General features: G+C 42.1%; 4 protein-coding genes across 4 annotated transcripts; 3 read left to right on the top strand and 1 right to left on the bottom strand.

Annotated features, from left to right (window-relative positions):
* Positions 1–980: 980 nt before the first annotated feature.
* ctdspl3 (CTD (carboxy-terminal domain, RNA polymerase II, polypeptide A) small phosphatase like 3) lies at positions 981–5603 on the top strand. Its single transcript, XM_068743484.1, has 11 exons — positions 981–1109; positions 1697–1817; positions 1945–2082; positions 2476–2584; positions 2866–2977; positions 3062–3148; positions 3409–3471; positions 3816–3895; positions 4606–4732; positions 5052–5147; positions 5538–5603. Exons 1-11 carry the CDS (start codon positions 981–983, stop codon positions 5601–5603), a joined length of 1128 nt encoding a protein of 375 aa, XP_068599585.1.
* A 2908-nt stretch (positions 5604–8511) lies between these two features.
* On the top strand, positions 8512–12140 carry LOC137899898 (uncharacterized). Its single transcript, XM_068743951.1, has 4 exons — positions 8512–8785; positions 9886–10443; positions 10971–11184; positions 11900–12140. The coding sequence occupies exons 1-4, from the start codon at positions 8512–8514 to the stop codon at positions 12138–12140; spliced, it is 1287 nt and encodes a 428-aa protein (XP_068600052.1).
* A 2496-nt stretch (positions 12141–14636) lies between these two features.
* On the top strand, positions 14637–17621 carry ndufs7 (NADH:ubiquinone oxidoreductase core subunit S7). The gene is made up of 8 exons (XM_068743425.1): positions 14637–14652; positions 15050–15086; positions 15302–15373; positions 15469–15589; positions 15749–15928; positions 16187–16233; positions 16369–16457; positions 17184–17621. Exons 1-8 carry the CDS (start codon positions 14637–14639, stop codon positions 17279–17281), a joined length of 660 nt encoding a protein of 219 aa, XP_068599526.1. The 3' UTR covers positions 17282–17621.
* A 318-nt stretch (positions 17622–17939) lies between these two features.
* On the bottom strand, positions 17940–21508 carry gamt (guanidinoacetate N-methyltransferase). Its single transcript, XM_068743209.1, has 6 exons — positions 21292–21508; positions 19839–19984; positions 19636–19699; positions 19291–19358; positions 19073–19183; positions 17940–18454 (listed from the first exon to the last, which is right to left on the bottom strand). The coding sequence occupies exons 1-6, from the start codon at positions 21458–21460 to the stop codon at positions 18314–18316; spliced, it is 699 nt and encodes a 232-aa protein (XP_068599310.1). The 5' UTR covers positions 21461–21508; the 3' UTR covers positions 17940–18313.
* Positions 21509–22344: the final 836 nt, after the last annotated feature.

Below are 22344 nucleotides of genomic sequence, written 5' to 3'. Positions count from 1 at the left end.
AATACTTTTATTTTGAATTTGAAATTAATAAAATATTACCTTTCTGAAATGTCACTGGATCTTTTGTATGATAAGTCAGGAAACCTGTAAATAAGTATGGAATGAAATGATTTGTCTTTTCCGTATGTGGTTAGCATTGATTTAAAAATATGTTCATTGTGTCTAAATTTGAGTACAGAAGTTTAAAAACGTGGTGTGATGTGAAGCTCTGCATCCGACACCCCAGGTCACCACATTTGCTTGGTTTATGACACATTCTCACACAAATTTAAAGAAAAGTTTTTTATTCATAACAAGCACAATAATATAAAATCTTTACTTTAACGATGAGTACGCTACCATAACTTTTAATGATAATAAAAAATATTGTTGCTAATAGTCTACTTCTCTATTATCCATGCTTTTTAGGCCTAAGAAATAATACCAACCTTGTATGATAAAATTTCTCACAAAACCTGCAATACATCCAAATAATTAGTTTTACAGAAAGAAAATGCAGACTGTCAGTGTGAGTTCGAAATTAAAATGGAATACAATGACAATACTTTGACCTACATATTCATTATTATTATTATTCTCAATTTCTTATTCTTTTGATATCTGCGTGCGTCGAGTTGTTGAAGAGTTTTCTAGCGCTTTAGAAAAAAAAAAAGATTGTTTCGGGAATTAAATATGGACGCACTTCACGACGTCACTCAAAACGTCATCGGCTGGTCTCAGTAGTGAACCTATCATAACCCGGCGGATTTCAATGTAGTTCCGCCCCCTTCTGTTTCTAATTGGCTACTTTTTCGTTTCCTTCCGTCAATAGCTTCAGGTTTGGCCAATCAGAGGCAGCGTAGGGGTAGGTTTTTGAAATAATGAAACTAGCCTGGTGGCGGAGGAAAGAAAACAAACACACGTTCGACTCATTGCTATTTCCTTCTCCGCTATCCAGGAGCTTCTACGTGAATGTTTAGAAATCATACATTAACAGAAAAATGAGACTCAGGTCGCGAAAAGGCTATACAGTTTCCCCGGAGACTCTGAGCAGCAACAACCGACGGTCGAACAGAGCAACGCCGAGACGAACGCGCACCCCTGTGGCCGGAAGCGCGGTTCAGACCGAGGTAACAAATGAGTTTGCTCCGACATTTAGCAGATAAGTAGCCGCGTAATAGCCCCGTGAGCGGTGAGAATTACTGCCTCGTTAGCTGGAAGTCGGCTAATCAACGTTAGCGCTCTCTCGCAGTCTAAGCAAAGCAGTAACGTAATCGAACGCGTTACAGATGCGTACAGTGAGTATGCATGATGTGCATCAAGCCAAGTCTATCAGAATTAGTGTACACGTTAGATTCCTCTCCAGTGGTGAGCAGAGAGCATGGATGAGATGTGACGCGGAGCTGATTGGGACGTCAAGGCTGAGATCTGCAGCTCTGTGACGTCACGTGTTGTGTGTCAGGATTGATGCAGCAGCAGAGGATTAAACAGACCAGTTATTATGTGAGAGAGGGTCCCCGTAAAAGTCGGTCAACGGACACACACACACTAATTTGCATGTTTTTGGTGGTGGGAGAACCCGGAGAGATCCCGCGTAGACACGGGGAGAACATGCAAGAACATGCAAACACCTCACAGATAGGACGCAAGTCGGGTTCGAACCTGTGACCTTCTTAGCCACTTATCACTCTGTCTGGGTTTTCTTTTTAACACATAGAGCGAAGAGACGTTGGAAACTGAATCCCACCACTCGAGTGATGAAATTCCCACCATGAGGAGGCGACCGCTGCGCTGCTGCCGTCTCCTGAAGAGGGCCGCTGAACCAGGTTTGTTTGGCAGCTTGTTTCCATAAAGATGCCTTTTCAAATATTTACCATTTTGTTTTCCTAAATATGAAATCCTTACATTCTTTCCTGCACTTCTGTCTGTTTCCTGATTTTTTTTATTATTATTATTATGGTCTAGAGTCCTTCAGCACTCCGGTCAGATCCATCTTACGCCCTGAACGCGTACTGTCAGAGATCGACCCAGTGACTCCTCGAAACCCGACAGCCACAAGCGCCTACTCACCCATCGTGCGTTTCCTCACGCCCAGCAAGGAGAGTGAGTTCAACCACTGTTTCAATGCATCTTTATAAAACGAAGGGCAAGTGGGGCCTTAAACATGATCATCTTGTAAACGTCTATTCTGGATTTTTTTAAATAGATGTGAACTGTAGCTGACAGGATTCTATGTTTTGCTGTAATTTAGGACCAGTGTGATCTTTTGAAAAAGAAAAAGAAAAGCTCCATGAATCGTCACTTAGCTGGGATTTAATGCATTGATCATCTCTTTGATGGTGGTAGATTTTTATTACATTACCAATAATAAAGCATCCACTTACGTGAGAACGGAAGGAAAACGGGCTACCTGCTTAGCATTAAGATCATCTGAAGACCCTGCCCAAGTTTCCCTCCTGATTGGAGCCCCTTCTGTGTGTTGGTTTTCCTGTCCAGATGTGGAGAGTGATGCTGCAAACGTGTTGGTCAGCCCAGAACAAGGCGTCTTTGGTTATGGCTCCATTGACCTGCTGGCTGGAGACGAGGAGGATGATGTCTTCAGTCCGTAAGTAAAAGCCTGTTTCAGACGTGTCGGGTCTGAATTGAATCATTTGTTCCTTTTACTAGATGAATACTTATTCATATCCTGATACTTTTAAGCACAAGTGAAGAATATGAATTGAAACGCACTACAATCCTGCAGTTGCAATTTTCTTTCCTTGCTCCTCTGAATTAATTTCTCTTGTGCCAGAGCTCGGTTCCCCTTCCAGCGTTTCATGGCAGGTCACAACTCGCCCAGTTAAGCGAATCTTAGCCATTTCAAAACCATTTTTTATTCTTCTCTAGCTGTAAATTCATCAAGAACATACCGTCACACTCGCAGTACTCCAAGCCCCAACTCAGAGATATTCCACCCAAGACCAGGAGCACTCCCGAGGCCACGCTGGTGGTCGACCTGGTGAGTTCCAGCCCTTCTGCATTGACGGCATGGGACTTGAACTTTGCCGGGGGGGGGAGTGCGAGTAATGTATGCCCCTTCCAGGATGAGACCCTGATGTTCAGCTCTCTCACTGTGATCGACGAAGCAGAGTACACCTTCTACACAAGCTTCCAGGACCGTCAGTACAAGGTAAAAGCATGAAGGGATAGTGGAAGGGTCAGGTATGCGTGTTTGTTCTGCTCCGTGATGGATGACGGGAAGCAGGATGAGAGGGCAGCATTTAGCTGGAGTGTGGAGACAGACCAGATCTAGCGGCGACACCAGTGTGATGTTGTGGCTGATGAGATTATCTTTTATAATCTAAACAGGCGTCTGAGGTGACGCATGAAAATAACCAATTGTACAGTTTCAGAAAAGGAATATGTGTTATCGTGTTTTCGTTTTCTCAGGTGTACATGATCCTACGACCGCATGTCAAAGAGTTTCTGCAGTCCATGGCAAAAGTCTTTGAGGTTTGTGTTCATCAGTGTTTTACTCTGATAGGGACATTAATAATTTGTGGTTGTTGTTGTTTTTCTCATTTGGCCCTAAATAATGAAGTAAATTTAAGTCATTTTTAGTTTTTTTGGTCTCTGCAGTGAAATGTCAGATATTGAATGATAAACTCCCCCACTTCTAGTTTTCAGAACACATTGTCTCTCCTCCTGCTGTCAGACTCTTCTTCCATCACCCCATCTTTATTTTAATTTAATTAAACTCAAGTGATTTTATTATTCTGATTTGATGGATTGTTTCTTGTGGACTGAAGGCCTTTCTCTTTTGTGTGGACTCAGCTGCTCTTTGTGTTCTTTCATAGCTGTTTGTTTACACATGTGCAAAGAGGGAATTCGGAGAGAAGATACTGAATGTCCTGGACCCGCAGAGAAAACTGTTTCGGTATGTCTCCTTAATCGGCCCCCCCATTGTGTTTCATAAACTCGTGGCTCGGTGACATTACAGAGGAGTTCTAATAACAAGCAAGGCTTTTGTCACCAGCCTCGACCCACTAGGGTAAATGGGATCTCCTGACTAGCAGCACAGGAAGTGAAACACTCCATAATATGAATAACATCGAGAGGCCAGACCTTGTTGGGTTTGTTTCAGTCAAGGTTGGCCTGAAACAGAACAGAAGGCCTGAAATTAATGAAACCAGAACTATTCAATGAAAATATGAGGGTTTAACCTAAAGTTAGCATACCTTCCTTTACCTTTACCTTTAATCTGACATCCTGTTCTCTGAATGCAGACTTAAATTCTATTATCGTTTTACATTTAAAACATGTAAATAAATAAAAAGCATCCAGTTTGATCATTATAAATAATCTGGATTTAAAAGATTTTATAGCCTTGTACAGGACAGATTGATTCAGAAAATTAGATACAATAATCGTTTGTTTTATTTTGGAATAATCCGTTCTCTTTTCAAGTGACTTAAATGTAGTTTCCAACATCATTTATGATCAATAATCACACCCTAAATCTTTTTCCACACAGTTTGATTTTATCTCACCTTGAATTTAACATAATCCCAGCCTTGCTTCACAGATGTTACACAACGTGGAGATGCTTTTTCCGGGTTTTTAGCATGTTGCGTGTTTCCCCTGTAGGCATCGTCTGTATCGAGACGACTGTACCTGTGTTCTCGGCCACTACGTCAAGGATCTCGGCATCCTCGGGAGGGATCTGGCCAAGACGGTCGTCGTGGACAACGCACCCCACACGTACCCCTACCACGTAAGCACAGTGGCGCTGTAATCTTTTACAGTAGCAGGGCTGTATAGCGGATTGATTCGAGAAGAACTACAACCCCCATGTTCAGAAATGTGTTTTTCATATTTTGTTGGATAGCAACAGTTTGCTGTTGGTTTGGATCTTTAAATATAATTTATTGACAACAAGAAATGTATAGAATATTCCAAAGGTTGTAAATTCATAGCATCAAAAATATTAAGATGTATGTGTTTGTTTGATTTTTTTTCATTTACCTGACCATAATTTCACAGTAAAAACGGATTTGTTTAATCCATGTGTGTTTTATTTCGTGTTTTTGCAGCTGATGAACACGATTCACGTCAAGAGTTGGTCTGGAGATACGGCGGACAGAGAGCTCCAGAGGCTCATCCCCACCTTGGAAAAGCTTTCTGCAGCGGTACACCTTTTCGTTAACTATGATGCGACGACGTCAGATCGTCGTGTTTCTGTTTATATGACAGAGAAAGGATTCCAGCAAGTTTTTATTTTTGGTCAAGTTTCTAGAAAAGAAATCTCAATTAGTCAAGAGAGTAATCATCAGATTTAAAAAGAAAATCATGCCAATAGTAGCCTGGTTAATTTCAACTTCTCCGCGCACCTCTTCCTGGATTTTCAGGCATTTCCCATGATGTTCCTTTTGTTGGTCATTTGCTACCAGCTGCCGGCCGCTGTCAGAGATGCACCACCCAGCCAGCTCCGGATAAACGAGCTGTTTATCCGGAGCTGCATCCGGAGGATCTTTGCTGTTTTGTCCTCCGGTCTGAATATCTCCTGTTTTATGTTTCAGGAGGACTTTCAGGAGGTGCTGAAGAAGAGGAGGGATCATTTCCACAGGCTCCTGTCAGAAGACTAACGGCAGGCTCTTGCCCCCCCCCCCCCCCTGTTCGTATGATATTTCAAACATGGGTCACCGGAACCCCCCCCCCCCCATTTCTCTGAGTGTCATTCCACAGGGCAATAAACTGCTGTCAGTGTATATAAGCTAGACAAATGCAAATGTTTATTTATTGATTGTATTGCTTATCAAATGTTGTTTCTGTATATTTAGATATGCCTTTTCATGCAATAAAATTACCCAAATAATAGATGTAAAAAAATATATATATATACTGTATATAAACTTAAGTCTGCTTGAGTTTGTTTTTGTTTTTGTTTTTGAGAATTCAGACTTTGTGAAGCAGGACTTTTTCTTTTCCTTTAAACTCATTTCACAAGTCTAAACATTCATTATTCAAATTGGACTTTTTTATATATTACCTTCATTCTCAAGTTCTTTTCACATCTTATATTTTAGCTTTAAAATTTGGTGGCAAGCCACAATAAAATTATACTTTCACTGACAGCATGTCGGTGCTGAAACAAAAATGGTCCAAAGTTTTATTTGATGCAAGTATTTGTGGTATAAAATATACAATATACCATATTGATCTGAGAATTTATACCAGACACTTTGAAATTAAGGCTTTCATGAAGATTTATTTGTATATTTATGTGTTTATGTCAGTGGGTGAAGCTTTGGTGGATCATATAGTATAATTTATGTATTCAGCAGGCGCTTAAAAATAAACTGCTTAATGAGGGCTTGTGTCCCAGCAGAGCTCCCCCCCCCCCCCCCCCTGTAGGCTTAAATCATCGACAATACAGTACATCATTAAGCCTACACACTTCCGGCCTGAGCATGAATACACAGACGGGCTGAGGTTTATTTTCAGGGTAAATATTTACTCTTCCGTTTAGGTAAACTGAAGTCTGATGGATGTGATTGTTAAAGTTGAGTTTGAAGGTAAACTGAGAGAAAGTGCCTCCTCCTCCTCCTCCTCCTCCCAGGGCTTTATTTGCTCCATATGGTATTTGACATGGTACCCAGGAGGGGGGGAGCTGGTGTGGGCGGAGGAAAAGCCTTGTATTCTGTCTGTCCTGAAATCTGATTCAGAAGTTCAGGATTCTGGAAGACAAAAAAGCGCAAAAACGAAGGGGGAGGGAAGAAAAGCCGAGACGGACGAGAAGGGCTTTTTTTTTTTTTTTTTTTTTTTTACTACGACAAAGACCAAAGTCTCCAAATACTCTGCAAGCCTTCAACTGAAGTAAGTCCATATGTAGGATTCTCATTGAATAGAGCGCCGAGGCAGGAAATTCGCGGAGCAAAACTAATTCGCGTTGACATCTGGAGCGTAAACTGCAGTAAACGGTGCTGAATGGCCACTAAATATAAGGTTTCAGAGCTGCTCCCTCAAAATGACTTGCGCGTACTTTACGCACGTTTTAATTAGGCGCTCGAGCGCGTGTCGGCCGCGTTTAAATAGTTCTGACCAATTAGGCATTTCACGCAGCCCTTATAGTAAACCACATTTGACTTTCTTAGATTTAATAACATTTTATCAGCGGGGGGGGGGGGGTCATTTCAGCGGGGAGTAAACGCGCGTTGCGCCCCGCACGCGTTGCGTTTCCACATCCAGGATATTCATCGAAACCAAAGAACAAGAGTCTAAACATGGTAAAGACCTCGTCTGTGTTGGAGGAACATCCCCACTGCACATTTTGCATGCAGGCTCTGCGCCACATTTGAATGTGCGCCAAAAAAGAGAAGGCTCCAGATGTTAATGCAAAACTCCTTATACCCTCCCCCCCCCCCCCCAATACCGCTCAAATAAGGGCTGGACCGTGATTCGGTGTTTTATCATAATAATTCTTATGATATTATAATAAAAAGTAAATGTGATTTAAGTTTAAGAATTATGCAAATCATTTATTTCAGCACCAGATGCAATGCGAGACTAAAAGTACTAGTACATGTGCTGCAATAGCTTTACTCAAATATAAGGAAGGTCTATTACTTTTGTGTTTCTTGTTAGTGACAGAATTATTTCTTATCCTGTCTGCTTAATTCTATTAGAGCGAGGTTCCCCTTAAGGGTCCCAAGATATCTCTGGGGGGGGCCACTAGATGATGAAAGGGAACAAGTATCTATTACATAAATATATTTATTATATTTATTCTTACCTCTGCAGGAGGGATAGCCAGAGGAACAGTTAGATTTTGGTGATCACCCCAATAAAAAAAAAACCCCAGAGGTTTGTCTTCTCTAAAAGAAATCCAGTTTCTTACTTTTTTCACTTCTCTTGGACCATAAAGAAGGACTAAAACTTAAACATTAGATATAATCGGGAGGACTCTATAAAAGTGTAAAACATATTTATACGAAGGGGAAAGCAGTCCTATTGATCAGCAGATCAGACCCCAGTCTGTGTTCCGGCAGCATTCCATGGATCTGCATACCTGAACCGGAACCACAAACTTCCACCTTGCTTGCCCTGTGATTTCTCACAGCGACCATCCTGTGAATTCTCGGCAGCCAGCTGATCCAATATATTTCATCAGTTCCTTCGCTTCAGCTGTGGCTTAGCCACTTCCAGAGAATTGTCTGTACTCCATTTCCTGCCTGTTTAAGTTTGGATTCCAGTAGATGCTGCCTTTGGATCCCTGGAGCTTCTTTCTGAGCCTGAACCAGAAGCTCAAGCTCTTTGCTGCTCTTCCGGATGGAGTCGATATTTGAGGGACAGGAGTCTAACTACTTTGACAAAATAAAAGATGAAACACGGACTCTTACTGTGAAAGTGCATACTGATTTGGAAAGTGGGTGAGGTTTTACTACTCTGTGTGTCCGTGGATTATTGTGTGTTTTTGTTTTTATTTTTTACTGGTTCTGGTCTGTTTTTTCTTCTTCTCTGGACCGCCTTCTGATCCTCTCAGGCTGTGTGACTATGAACACCTCGGGGCTTCAGACCACTAACAGGCAGAATGTGAAAGAGCTCGACAGCATGAAGGAGTCCATTAGCGACATCATCAACCAGCTCCAGGACATTGATCCGACGAGGCTCTCCTTCTCCCCCTTCCTGGACCTGGACACTCAAATCTCCTTGGCGCCAGTTTCGGACAGTCCAGAGTCCTCGATGGAGGAGTTACACTCATCCTCCCACTCCCACTCCGGCTCCCAGCACTCCCTTGAACCACCACCAGCAACCAGTCAGCCAAGGAGTGAGTAGCTGCCATTACTTAATGTCTGATTAATTTGATTTTGATTTCAGACTTTTAGGCATTTAAATTAATTGCCCAGGCTGTTTGTAGGGTTGGTGAGGGCATAACGGAGCAATATGTTGTTAGTGATTGAACAGATGCAAAAAATAGGTATCAAATGTATGAAAAAAATGAATAATATATATATATATATAACAACTACACATATGCATAACCAGGTTGACAAAATGTTTCCTCAAATTCATCCCAAAATGAATGACGGGATTTTAGTTTAGTGTATTAAAGAATATTTTATGGAAAAGAGCGTTTGAGTCGAAGGTTATTTACTTTTCCAGCTTGGGACAATATTCAAAAGTAGCGTTCTTCTCTGACAAACATTTCATCCATGAAACAGTAATTGTGGGGTCTCCTAAACGTCATATCATCCGGGCACTTAAACATGCATTACACATAATTATCTCGAAAAGAAAGCTTTTTTTAAAAATAGTAAATCAAACAATGAGGGACGTGTTTACTGTCAGTCTTCATGGTAGCGTTTGCTTCAGCCTAGGTAATGCTGCCGGCAGCACTGAGGAAACGCCTTTGTCGGTTGTTGTAGATACTCTATATGAATATATTTATAGATATATTTGATAGAAAGGGGATAACTGCCTCTTATTACCATTTGTCAATAGGTAAATATGAAATGCTATTTATCTTAACTACCAAAAACCCTCTCACTCGCCGTCAGCTGTTAGTTAATCAAATTTCATGACATTTGATCATGTATTTTACATGGTCTTATGCATGAATGCATATTATGTGTTTAATTTAGCCATCACAAACTAGTTGCCAGAGAAACCCTTTGGTCATGCAGCCATTTGTTGCATACGTGGTTTCTGTAAATGCTGTTACTGCTTGAACTTGGAGGCCATTGAGAGTAGAAACACAACGCTTGGAGGGTAAAAGGTGGGTTGGTTGGGGCCAGATGGCAATATGTGTTGCATAGGCTCTGAAAAATGTCCCATTAGTCCCAGGTAAAACAGAGGCCTGACATGCAGAGAGAAGATTGCTTTCAGTGGTTTGGGATTCTGTATTAAAATACACTCTGGTTTGAACAGGCTCTGCTCCCTGCCACCAGCAGCCCAGGAGCAATCCCGTAGACGAGCCACAAGGAGATCCGACAGGGGAAAAGGAGCTGGATCAAACTCTTTCCAGTCCGATCATTACAGTGCACGGTTTGGATGCTGCCACGGAAAACTGCGTTAGCTGCCCAAGCCCAGCCTCTCAGGGAGACATTCCCAATGGCACAGACGCACTGAGGTGGAGTCCAGGACCCACAAATCTGGACAGCACAATGGATGAGGGTCGTCCTCTGATAGGCCCACCGCCGGAGAGCGTGGAGCTGGCTGTGTGGAGCTCAGAGGGACGAGGGGAGACTTGCGAGGCCGCAGAGCAGTCTTCCGATCAGGGACGATGCTGCTGCCGGTGCAAATGCTGCCAGAACGGCCGGATTCATGCTTTCTTCTCAGTACTGATCTCCCTGCTGTGTGCAGCCGGGATCTTATACGTACTCTATTTCTATGCCCCCATCAAACCCCCCGACTACGCTGACACAACCAGCCGTATTGTTTTTACCCTCTGCTGCTGTGTGGTGGCGACTGTCCCCATCCTGCTCGGTAGGCTCCAGACACCTGCACACTGACATACAAAAAAAAAAAAAAAAAAAAACACCGCAAATGAAAGCTCGAGACTCAGAGAGGATTTGGTTTGTCTGTCCGCCTCGTCTTGGAATGTTTCAAAGTCTTGCCGTCCCCTTTAATTTCATGCGCTTTCATCCTCCGTGCAGCAGACGTCTCCCCAGGCCTCGAGAGAGAAGCATAATTTCCTTCTCCTGCTCATCATTTTAAATGGAAACTACAAGAAGAGATTGAACGCATCTCTTGTTTCCCAAGCTGTAGTTAAATTCTCTCAGGGCACTAAATCAGTTCCCAAACTGGGTGACCTGAACTAGATTGTAGGTGGCTAAATCATTCCAAACCAAATCCTGTCTAGGCCTATCTGTCTGTCTCCTCTCGCCCATTTTCCAGTCAATGTTAGTATACGCAGATGAGGTATTCACGTTAATATATTAAAATAACAATGCACATCGTTAGAAATCATTAGTTAGACTGACAAATAGACTTGTTGTTCCTCTCCATTGCAGCGATGCTCATGGATGCGGCGTGGCAGTTCTGCACAGGCTCCCTCCATCTGCAGGAGGCGTTTCCCAGAGGACAGGCCGTTCAGAGGCTGTTTGTCACGGCGTCCTTGGAGCAACTGCTCCTCTACGTCCTCAACCTCATCGTTATGGCTGCTTTGCTGCCTCAAGAACAGCTGAAGCTGGTACCCATACTGGTTGCCATGTTCATCTTAGGAAGGTGAGCCGCAAATGTTTGCCAAAAGAGGGGCTCTTAGGAATACAAGCCAGATGGAAAAAAAAAAAAAAACGATAAATGTTTTCATCTGGTTTGAAGAAAATACAAATGTATAACCATTTGCCACTAAGTACATCCAATCAGTTACAGTATGAGGATTTGGTATGAAAGTTAGATCCTTTTGTCATTCACAGGAAAATGCGGGGTAAAGTTCACCTCTTTGGGAAATATGAATTATATTAGGATGCGTTTGGGAGCGTATTGTGGGAAAAGGATGGCTGTGTTTTTATAAAAAAAATTATGAATATTTATGATTGGGGTTCAGACATAGTTTTGCTCTGAGGTAAATTCTAATTTCAACATTCCAACATGCTCACAGTGTCTGCGCTATTTAGCAGGTGGCCTGCTGGTGGCAATAAAAGATTCTAAATTTATCCTCTGGGGACTGAAAGTCGTAGCAGATCCAGATTCACCCGTATGGAAAATCATGTTTGGATTTGGTTTCTATTATCAGGGAATTAATTTGGTGATATTACATAATTTCATGAGGTAGTGACGTCACCATATTGTCTGTCAGTTTCATGGTTTATGCAACCGCCACAAAGGGAGACTTCCATTTAAATACATTCAAATGAATCTAGTGTGTATTTATACTGTATTTCATTTATTGTATTGATCTATTTTGATGTGATTTGATTTCTTTTCCAACGCTCTGCAGGGTTGTTTACTGGATCAGCCTAAACACGTGCAGCTCCTGGCGAGGCTTCGGCTCTGGCCTGACCGTCTTCCCCCTTCTCGCCATGGTGGCTCTCAATCTGTTCCTCGTCTACACCATGAATTTCAAAGAGCCACTTTTTGGTTCCCAGGACGTCCTCTATAATCAGGTCACCCCATCTTCCTGGTCAGATGAGACGTCACAGAGCCCGGGAGGCACACCAGACATCCTGGACGCTCAGTGAGGAGGCGAGCTGTTCTTTCTTCTTCCAGAGGAGGAGATCTTCCCCAAAATGGGTCATTCCTGTGGTCTGCCGTTCAGCGCAGGAGTACACGCTGCAACTATAACCTCCAAGTCTGTGAGAGTTTAACTTGTATTTTTGTTCCTCCTGTGCAGGACTTCTTTTTTTTTTTTTTCATGTGGATTCATGCTTATTATTTGAAATGCAGCTATTTCCCTGCTAGTGGTGGAGGAAGCCTTTGAACAACGCTGTGGTCTATAAACAGTTGTCCTTTTAAGCTATTCCAGTGCCTATATTTAATGTTTTGACCTCTATGTACTTAAAAGCTCTTCTATATATATATATATATATATATATATATATATATATATATATGTGTGTCTGAATTTAGTTTGTCCTTAGAAGCCACAAGCAAAGAAACTTCAGTTGATGGATTTATTATTATTTCAACTGCCCAAAGTGTTTGTACATGATGAAAACAGAATAAAAGCCATCTGGGAACATGTGGGTTTTTTTTTTTAGTCTTTTCCAGTTTTTAGTTCCTTCACAGCGATCTGTGAATGTAGAAAATACTTTACAGCGTGCGTTTTCAGTGCTGGAACAGTCATTATGTGATCACATGTTCTGCCGTTTCTCTGGCTGCTTTGCATCTCCAGCTGCTCTGCATCTCCAGCCAGCTGGTGTCCCTCGTCGCTCCTGATCTCGCTCACTGGCTTTTGCGGTGCAAACTGAGGCCAGAACAAAAAACAGGTCGCTAAAGATAGCCTCTTTGACCAAAGTCAACAGAAGATTAAAGAGCTGTCCAAATTACTTTAATTAAAGGCATTTTCATTTGATTCAACCCATTTATTATATCACAATAAACAATTTCAGAAGCAGAGCTCAACATTTACCCATTCAGTGAAAGGAAAATATTAAAATCCGACACACAGTCAAGCCTGTGAGTGAAATGCTGTGTCTTGGATAAACTGTATATGGGACAGCACTAGAATGGAATCTTGCCTTTCCTACAGGTGATTTTTATTTTCATTAAGCTTTAAATAAACAATGCACATCGTTAAGCAAATTTAGCAATCCGTTTTGAAGGATCTAATTATCAGAGCAATTTCATGACGTTGGATATTTTACAACCTGGGGAGGGGTCTCGGATGGGGGGGCAAGAAACACACTTTAGTCTTGCAATAGGTGTTTCTGTGTGAAATTCCTGACCGAGGAAATAATAGACTTGCAAATATGATTTTAACCTTTTGGCACAACATTTGATTGTTTTCAACGTGTACTTTAGTCAGGGTTTAATGTCATTAATGAACAAATACAACCAAAGTCCGAATAGGGAGACCTTTCTTTTCCAGTCGGGGTTTGTGAAGCATTTTCAGGTCGATCTAATATGAGAGACGTGTGTTCAGAGTAAAACAAATGATTGACTAAATGGCTTATGTTATGACAATGCATGATATAAATGTGGCTCAACCAGTCGAGCCAGTTTGCTGCTCCTGGATAAATATCTAGGTCAGACCAACTCAAGTCCCAACCTTCATGTTAAAAGTTGGAGTTCTTTTAGACTACTGTGAGCATAATGTAGATTATGTGGGTATTTTTAGTGACATTACTATCATTTCTGTCTTTTTAACCCTCCTGATATCTTTAAATATTACTAACACATTTTATCTTTGGGATCAATCTGACTCCAGTGATATTTGCCTCCTAAAAAGACCCCAAATAAGATAAGAATAATAGAGGCTGTTATATAAATTACATAAAAATCTTTTTTTGTAAAAGCCTGTTTTGACTATTGATTAGTTCAGCAACTTTTGCTTTTGTGCCACTACATATGCACTGATAACAATATCCTCCATAAGAATGTCGCACCTGGTTATGCAGCTTAGTTTTGTAGAATTTTCTTAGTAATAATAGAGGATTTTAAGCACCTATCAGGGGTTGTCTTGCATCAATAAATAGAGAGCAATAATGTCACATGAAAGTCACCCAACTAGTGAGAACTGGGTAGATAAATAAACACTTGACAATGAACCATTGTCTGTTTATTTGCTAGAAATTATATAGCACTTATCTTAAACTGCCTACTGAGGGCCATACCCATAGCCACCACTGAAAACCGTGTGAACAGATTTTGGTTTAACAATTCGAGAAAATGTTTGCTTTTGTTTGCTTCACGGTTTTATAAGGGTTAAAAGGTCATGGGTTTTAATACAGATATGGGGCCGTTCTGTGCGTGGGTCCCTTTAAGTGCTCCATGTGTGAATAATGGATATAAAGTTTATATGGGGTGTTTGATTGAAAAAACTAAACCAATAACTGTATTCCTCTGTGAACACGGTTTAGAATTACGACATGACAAACCGCTGTATGATGATGAGTCGAGAAACAATTGTTCCCTGAGGTCTGGCTATAATCGGGTGTCAAAGGAGCAGCAGCGCCCTCTACAGCACAAACTGGTAAATAAACGGGAAGTGGTCTGACGTAATCAGAATTTCAAAGATGGCGGCGTTGGTCGGTAAGTAATGTTTTGACCCAAATGAAATGCTTTTACTTGAAACTAATGATATGTCTACAGTCTTGCTTTGAGGCAAGGATTGAGAAGAAACAAAAATAAGGTGCACTGCTCGTTGTTATGACTGTGTACGTAGTTGGATTTGTAACCTTTAGTAAATGCGCACGCTGACCTTGCTCTGTCTGCGTTAGCATGGAAGCTAACTAGCATAGCTGCTTGCATACAGCTGGTAATTTAGCAGTAAAAGCACGAGTTAACAACCCCCCACGCACCGAGATGCTTTTATTTAAACAAATCTATTCGTTTCTTGTAGTTTTTTAATCCTTTCACAGGCATTACATTTTTTTGAAATACTTTGGTGTCTCTCTTCTACTATAAAATTGATGCTTCTGTTCTGCAGCTCCTCGTCTGGCCATTTTTGGCCGCTATTCAACAAGGTAAGAATCCTGTAATTGTGTTACAAATGTGTCTAAAGTTACAGGCAGCTAAAAACTGTATTCATACCTACATCGACACATGGGTTTGTCGGCTATTTTAAAGGTGTAACTCATATAATTGGCCCTCAGTAGGTAGTATGGGCATATATTTTCAGCAGTATATTTCTTTACCCCTTGACAGTAACCCCCCCTCCATCCTGCTTTCTTCCCAACAGGCCTGTTTCAGTGTTTCTTGCTCAACAGAGGAATCTGCACAGTGATGCAAGAACCGAGAATTCAACCACAATGTAAATTGTGTTCAAATTCTAAATGAATACTCTGGCGTGGTCATCAGAATGAAGGACAGGCTTGTTGTAAACATTCCTCCGTCCTTCCGTTGCAGTGCGGTTCCGGCCAGAGAGAAGAGCACGGCAGTGGCAGCAGCCAAACCAGCATCCGTAGCCAGCAGCAAGGGGGAGTATGTGGTCACCAAACTGGATGACTTGCTGAACTGGGCGCGCAGAGTGAGTGAACAACTGGCAACACCCCCACGTGTGGAGTGGATGAATGAGTCTGTGGTTTGTTTTTTGTCACATACTCCAGGTGGATGGTGTGAATCCAAGGTGGAGTGCTTTTGGAGTTTTTGTTGTGTTGAGCTGTCGCTTCTCTGCTGCCTCCCTCAGAGCTCTTTGTGGCCTATGACCTTCGGACTGGCGTGCTGCGCTGTGGAGATGATGCACATGGCGGCACCTCGATACGACATGGACCGCTTTGGAGTGGTGTTCAGAGCGAGTCCGCGACAGTCTGATGTCATGATTGTGGCGGGGACACTGACCAATAAGATGGCTCCAGCCCTGCGGAAGGTGAGTTTGGGTTGTAATGTAGCAGCGGTTCCGTCAACGTGTTGCATTTAAATGTCTTTTCCTCGACTTCAGACGTCATTATCTGCAGGATGGGAGCGCCGAGAACAGTAGAGCTGTCTAAATACGAGCTGGATTACGACCAGCCTGGCGCTGCAGCTGTAGGCTGGCATGAATCCTTCCTCCGGCTGAGAGGACAGACTAGATCTTAGTCAGACATCATTGTTTAAGAGTGACTTAACTGTGCCGGCGTCCCAACAGGTGTACGACCAGATGCCTGAGCCCAGATATGTCATTTCCATGGGAAGGTAAATGAACTCCAGAAGATGTTTCCTCTACCTGCCGTAGTGACTCCCATGTCCATTTTCTGCCTTTCTGATGTTCATATTTATTACCATTATTCTTTGGAGTCCTTGTTATATACAAGTGTCTTTTTCTTCCAGCTGCGCTAATGGTGGAGGCTACTACCACTACTCTTACGCTGTCGTCAGAGGGTGCGACCGAATCGTACCTGTAGATATTTATGTCCCAGGTAAGTTTTACCATTGCTATGGAAACGACACTATTTACAAAGTTCTTATAAATGTCAATGAGAAATGCGAAACATTTATTATTTAGAAAAATTCATATGGACTATATAAACATGTACAGGCTTCCTTGGGGTTCTGTTTTATTGATGTGCCATAAGAAAATATTGGGGGGGGGGGCAAAAGTAAATGCTGACTGACCTCACTAATAATCTTACTGATAAGCTTGTGTCTTAAGGGCACATTCCTGCGGCCGTGATACAGTCTTATGGAAAATATCTCAGAGCAGTGGAGGCTTTTATCGCTTCGGGTTAAAGTCCGTGGATCTATATAAGAGTTTAACAGTCATATGCAAGTTTGTGGGTGTCCGCATACTTTAGGTGATTAGTTCCAGTGGGTGATTAAAGTGGATTAATAAAATGTGTTGAAATATAAAAGATAGAGTTTATATTTGTACTACTGTAATTTCTGGCTTATCAGTATTTGTAGTATTGATGTGCGTATTGTTTGTAATAAATAGTGAAAATATTTTTATTTTGGCTGTGCTGCATATATATTTAGTTATTATATATTTCTTTATCGTCTTTCAGGCTGAGATTAGTGTGAAATTATCAGAGGGGATTATTTGAGATCTGCTTTTCGTCAGTCAGACTCGACCTCTGTGCCACCGTAGCGTTCCATTGAATTCTCCACAGCAGTTGCTTATGTTTCTTCACCCGTCCCTTCCTCAGGCTGTCCCCCCACTGCAGAGGCTCTCCTCTATGGAACTTTACAGTTACAGAAGAAAATCAAGCGAGAGAAGAGGATAAAGATCTGGTATCGCAAGTGAATTGGTTATATTTGTGCGTGTGTGTAGTGTGTATATAAATATTATCTCTCTGGTTTCTTTTGGAGCGCTGCTCCTTCTCCCTGTTGAGTTGCAGAAACTCAATAAATTCCTTGTTGGGATTTATGCAGTTCACAGCTGTTCATTTTCAACCAGACATGGCAACGGCTCGTTCTGCTTTATCTGGAGCCATGTAAGCTTGTTGTCCAAGGTATGCGCTTAAAGTTAGTTATAATTTAGTTGCCTCATCTTTCCAAGCTTCCATTTACACAGGATGGGAAGAAAAGGCATGTCAACCTGTGTTATATTATTTTGAATAAACTGGACTCGCATGAAACTATTAGATTCTCTCCTGTCATTATTTAACTACCGCTAGCGTCACAATTAGCCACTAGATGGCTCTAGCAACTCTGGGATAGTGGCAAGAAGTAAAAAGAAGAAGCTGAAACCAGACAGATGATGGATTTATTTTGTTTGTCTGAGAAGTGACAAAGTCTTATTTGAGTAACCTTTGCCCCCTTGGTTGCCTCTTCCTATTCCCCTCTAGAGGAGTGCTAACTTAATATACGAATCATTTGCTGCTAATTCAGAGCTGAGGTTTGTCATCTGATGAAGTTTCATCGTGGACTGGTGTAAAAACAATTCATGCCTGACACAAATGTCATGGAAATTTGCATTTATTTGGCATTTTACAAATAGTCACGGGGACAACCTGAGTGTGTTTATAGTGTTTAACAGAGAGGAACCATGTCTGAATCGTAGACTCGTGTACGATTAACCATTTCATCATTCAGTGATGCATTTACTGCTCCATAAAACAGGCTAAGCTTAGATGTGTATATGTAACTGTATTCGTGATGAATACAAGACTGGCTGCCCAATTTCTCGAGAAGAGAGCGGCTACATAACATAAGGAACACCAATACTTTTGGATGGACATGAACGTCTTCAAGTAAAACGGGTAGTTTAACAAACAGACTCTGGAGGAAAGGAGGGTCATTTGAGGCTTCACAGTAAAATGAAGCCCTTTGGACTTTACTCCTTGATAATCGTGGGTGTGATCATTTTATTGAAGGAATAGTATTTGCATTCAGAAGGCGGTGCAATATCCAGGGTGGCGGTGCTAATATTCTCCTTCTTGAAGCCGGCTTGGAGCAAACGGGGCACCTGGGTCTCCTGAAAATCATTGACAGAGGTGACCGGCGTGAGGAAGGTCACTGCTTTATCATTCACCTTGAAATTATCATAGCAAATAACTTGATGAACTCCAGTACGGTTCCACAGAGACAAATATAAAGAAATAAAGACAACTTGCTGGAGAGACTGATCAGAAAATATTTTATACCTGTCGGATGCAATACACAGAATGTCAGTGACTAACTATTATTGTTGTGTTCTGTCGGTATTCACTGCAACACAATTCACGAAATTGCTCTACTTTGCATTTTTCCAAGTTAAATCTTGTAAACTCGTTCTTCAAATGATGAACGCCGGCCATTAGAAAACGTACGATATCTCCGTGTGGAGTTTATCTTTCAGTAACTATATCTGTCCTAATTCTCCACTACCTCAGCAGAAAAATACTAACACTTTTTACGTGTAGTATTTTATATCTTGGGAAAATAAATGCTGCTTTCCTTTTCTCAATGTGTTGTTTCCTATTTTTGGAAACAAAATGCTATAATTGCATTGCATTCAGTATCCCATGTCCCGTTTCTATTGAAGCGCTCGCACCACCCAGTGAATTTACACTTCCACTACATTTCTTCTGAAGTTTTTAAAAGTAAAACGCACCTCAAACATCTTGACAATGTTGTCGTACTTGGTCTTGAGCAGCTCGCCCCAGGAGGTCAGGTTGCAGTAGGTGAGGACACCGCCAGCCTTCAGCATCCTGTGAGCGTGACCCTGCAAACACAAACACGCAAAGTAACCACACGCCCGCCCGATGCCACTTTGTTCAGCGATTATCCTTCCTCCTTTGTGTTTGAATGTTGAGCGCTGCCTGGATTGACCTTAATGAAGTCAAACTGGTGTGTGTGCCACGTTTCTTCTGAAAGAGGATATGTGTCATACAGAATACCTGAGAGAGAGAGAAGAGACACGGCATTAGCGCACGCACAGCGAATGCATACAACAACTAGGGCGCGCATTTCTTTAAACAGGAGAATGGCTGACATTTTCCGGACCCTCACTAGCAATCACTACCGGTAATTAGAAAGTGTCCAACCAGGAGGAACCTTCTCTACGGCTACTTTTCTCTGTTTTCTTATTTGAACCAATTGTCCGCTCTGATTTTCTTCATAATATATTGAGCATCAGGCAACGTTGAACGTTTCCACAGGTGAAGTTGTGCGTACCATCAAAGTGGTTGTCTGGCAGGGTGGGGACAACGTCCTCCCAGAGGCCCTTCATAGGGACAATCTGCAGCGACATAAATAACGTGTTCACTGCTCTGCACAACAGTAAAACAGACCTGGAAGCAGGCCTATTTGATCCAGGGAAGCATATCTCTGGAAAAACAATAATAGACGGATTATCATTTCTTTTGGGGTCCGCTGACCTTATGGGGCTGAGACTTGGCCCAGTTCTCCAGCCTCGCAAAGACACCGTCGTTGCACTCGATAATCCAGTGCTCCTCTATGGGGAAGGACTCGAGTTTGGTGGCAGCGATTGCCATGCCGAAACCGATCTCCAGAACCCGACCTCCTGTCCAGAAGGAAACAGAACAAAAGAAGCACGTTTCAGGCATTCCGTTAGCGTTAGCGCGTGGTCTGAGGTGCATGTGATATAACTGCAGCATCAGGCAGAAATCAACTCAAGGGAGTAACTAGTAAAAGTTTTTTATCTTCCTTTCATCACATTTGTGAGGTTTGTCTGTTAAATCTAAGGGATCAGATACAGAAGCAGTCAATTTCTATTTTAGCAAGAATCAATGGGAGTGTGATTTGGGTATGTGCGTGCTGGGATGAAAAAGAAAGGGCCGCTGCAGAACAGCTTTATGGTGGTGAGCAAAGCCATTTCCAGAATTCCCTATGGAAAGACATAATTCATGCAAGTGCAAGAGAAATGTGTGATTGTGCAGTGTTGTCTAGAGAGTCTCTAGAGAGAAGAGTGTTCACTCTGGGACAAATAACCGGCTCGCTTTTTCCGGTAGTTTCCCCTTCTTTGATAGATTTGTGAAAGATGCCGTTCCTTCAGTTCTTCCCGAGCGAGGTAAACATTTTCAACTTCTGTGCAACTGCACTTGTTAAACTAACAAGCAGCGTGAATTTTGCGCTTTATTGTGATTTGCTGCCACGTAAATAAAACGTATTTAATATGGATAACTGTGTTTTGGACTTTATGGGATATGTTTCATTTCAAAGCTTTTTTTGTTGTTGTTCAAATACCCGTACTTTTAATCTTTCAAACAAACATCAGTCGGTTTGCACAGTTAACTCTTGTGTATAAAAATGTCGACTGCCTAGTTTGTCTTGATGGATCAGGGTGTGTCTCTGTGCTTGTCCCTTCCTGTACGTCTGGAAGCTTGTGTGGATCTATGTTGGTCTATTTTCACAGAGAATTCCTGGCTGGTTCCCTGTACAGCAGCAGCTGTTGTAGTATTTATTCTAAGCTCTGGAAACCAGGCTGCTCACAACTTCCCTTAACTTGCTCGCCAAAGGGAGGAAAACTTTTAGATGAATGCAAAATCCTTCCCACTTCCAAATACTATTTACAAAATGTCAAAAGTAAAAAATACCAATTCACAGTCTTTTATAAATGCAAATTAGGAACACGTCTGTGCGAGTATTCCATGAGCGTTTCTGCTTCTCAAGATCTTCTGCTATATTATCTTTACAGCAAACAAAGCTTATATATTTTTTTATGTATTTTCTATTCACTATTAGTGTCACTGTCTCGTTAAACTTGCAAATCACGACCAAAAATCTTTGGCGAGGTTCCTGCGCGGGTCCATTCGTCGTGCGTCGATGTGCGCGACGGGTGGACGCGCGTGTTTTTGGAGATACTTCTACCTTTTGAAGCTGCGACAGTAGAAAGAGAGTGCATGTAAGGTGTCTCCCAGCGCTCCATCACGGGTTTCCCCATGATCTCCAGATGCGTATCGGTCTCGTTGAAGCCGGCGTTTGCGTCATTCCAAGCGGCCTTGCAGTCCTCGCCGCTTGAGAATATGGGCTGAGCCATGTTGTTCTGGTGTGACGGCGGTGCTGGTTGTCCGAGCGCGTTTCCACACAGGAGAGAGAGTGAAAGGAGAGACGGACGCGCCTTATATCGCTCTGAGAATCGCTGACTGGAGTGAAGCGTCAGGTCAACATTGCCTCAGAAGGAACTGCTGCGCGTAAAAGGTGGTCTGGAGAGAAGAGTGTTCACTCTGGGACAAATAACTGGCTCACTTTTTCTGGGTAGTTCCCCCCTCTTTGAGAGATTGTCGTTCAACTTCTGTGCAACTGCACTTGTCAAACTAACAAGCAGCGTGGATTTTGCGCAATATTGTTTTATTGTGATTTGCTGCCACGTAAAAAAAATAAATTTAATATGGATAACTGTGTTTTTGGAGTTTTTTTTGGGGGGGGGGGGTAGATATGTTTCTGAGAACCTGATGAACTTTTTTCCTATTGAAAACGCATTAAACTTTGATGCGAGCAGGTTTTGTTTCTTTTTATTCATATGTGGCTGACCTTTATCGTAGATTTTTATTTAATAGGGCACAAGTACATTATCTTACTTTTTACACTCTAAGTACACTCATCTTAATTTTAGAGTAGTTAACTGATGAGATGACCAATTTGACCCCAGACTTGATTGTTCCCCCCCCCCCCCCCAGTTTCACATACTGCTGTCTTCTGCATTTCCTCTATATCAGGTCGCTCATATGAAAGGTAACGTCCGGTAATCTGAGTTAAAGGCCAGGAGAAGCTGCCACAGGTCAGCTCGATAATCCTTCTCTGCAATATCAGGTCAGAGTTCCCTTTGTTGTAAAACTGAGGAGTTCACAGCTTCGCCACACATTCCGCCATGATAACCAGTTGTGCATTTCAATTGTTAACGTTTCAGCAAATGGAGCAAGC

Source organism: Brachionichthys hirsutus, chromosome 9, assembly GCF_040956055.1.
Source record: "Brachionichthys hirsutus isolate HB-005 chromosome 9, CSIRO-AGI_Bhir_v1, whole genome shotgun sequence".
Taxonomy (NCBI): Eukaryota; Metazoa; Chordata; class Actinopteri; order Lophiiformes; family Brachionichthyidae; genus Brachionichthys; species Brachionichthys hirsutus.
This window is presented reverse-complemented; position numbering and strand designations above follow the sequence as displayed.

Excerpts from the sequence above, each read along its gene's own strand:
- ctdspl3 (XM_068743484.1), top strand. The coding sequence starts at position 981 with ATGAGACTCAGGTCGCGAAAAGGCTATACAGTTTCCCCGGAGACTCTG. Across the intron at positions 2,585-2,865 it reads GAGGATGATGTCTTCAGTCC|CTGTAAATTCATCAAGAACA; the intron begins GTAAGTAAAAGC and ends ATTCTTCTCTAG. Across the intron at positions 3,149-3,408 it reads TCCAGGACCGTCAGTACAAG|GTGTACATGATCCTACGACC; the intron begins GTAAAAGCATGA and ends TCGTTTTCTCAG.
- LOC137899898 (XM_068743951.1), top strand. The coding sequence starts at position 8,512 with ATGAACACCTCGGGGCTTCAGACCACTAACAGGCAGAATGTGAAAGAG. Across the intron at positions 8,786-9,885 it reads AGCAACCAGTCAGCCAAGGA|GCTCTGCTCCCTGCCACCAG; the intron begins GTGAGTAGCTGC and ends TGGTTTGAACAG. Across the intron at positions 11,185-11,899 it reads GCCATGTTCATCTTAGGAAG|GGTTGTTTACTGGATCAGCC; the intron begins GTGAGCCGCAAA and ends AACGCTCTGCAG.
- ndufs7 (XM_068743425.1), top strand. Across the intron at positions 15,087-15,301 it reads TTTGGCCGCTATTCAACAAG|GCCTGTTTCAGTGTTTCTTG; the intron begins GTAAGAATCCTG and ends TCTTCCCAACAG. Across the intron at positions 15,590-15,748 it reads TGCTGAACTGGGCGCGCAGA|AGCTCTTTGTGGCCTATGAC; the intron begins GTGAGTGAACAA and ends TGCCTCCCTCAG.
- gamt (XM_068743209.1), bottom strand. The coding sequence starts at position 21,460 with ATGGCTCAGCCCATATTCTCAAGCGGCGAGGACTGCAAGGCCGCTTGG. Across the intron at positions 19,985-21,291 it reads TACTGTCGCAGCTTCAAAAG|GAGGTCGGGTTCTGGAGATC; the intron begins GTAGAAGTATCT and ends CCTTCTGGACAG. Across the intron at positions 18,455-19,072 it reads ACATTGTCAAGATGTTTGAG|GAGACCCAGGTGCCCCGTTT; the intron begins GTGCGTTTTACT and ends AATGATTTTCAG.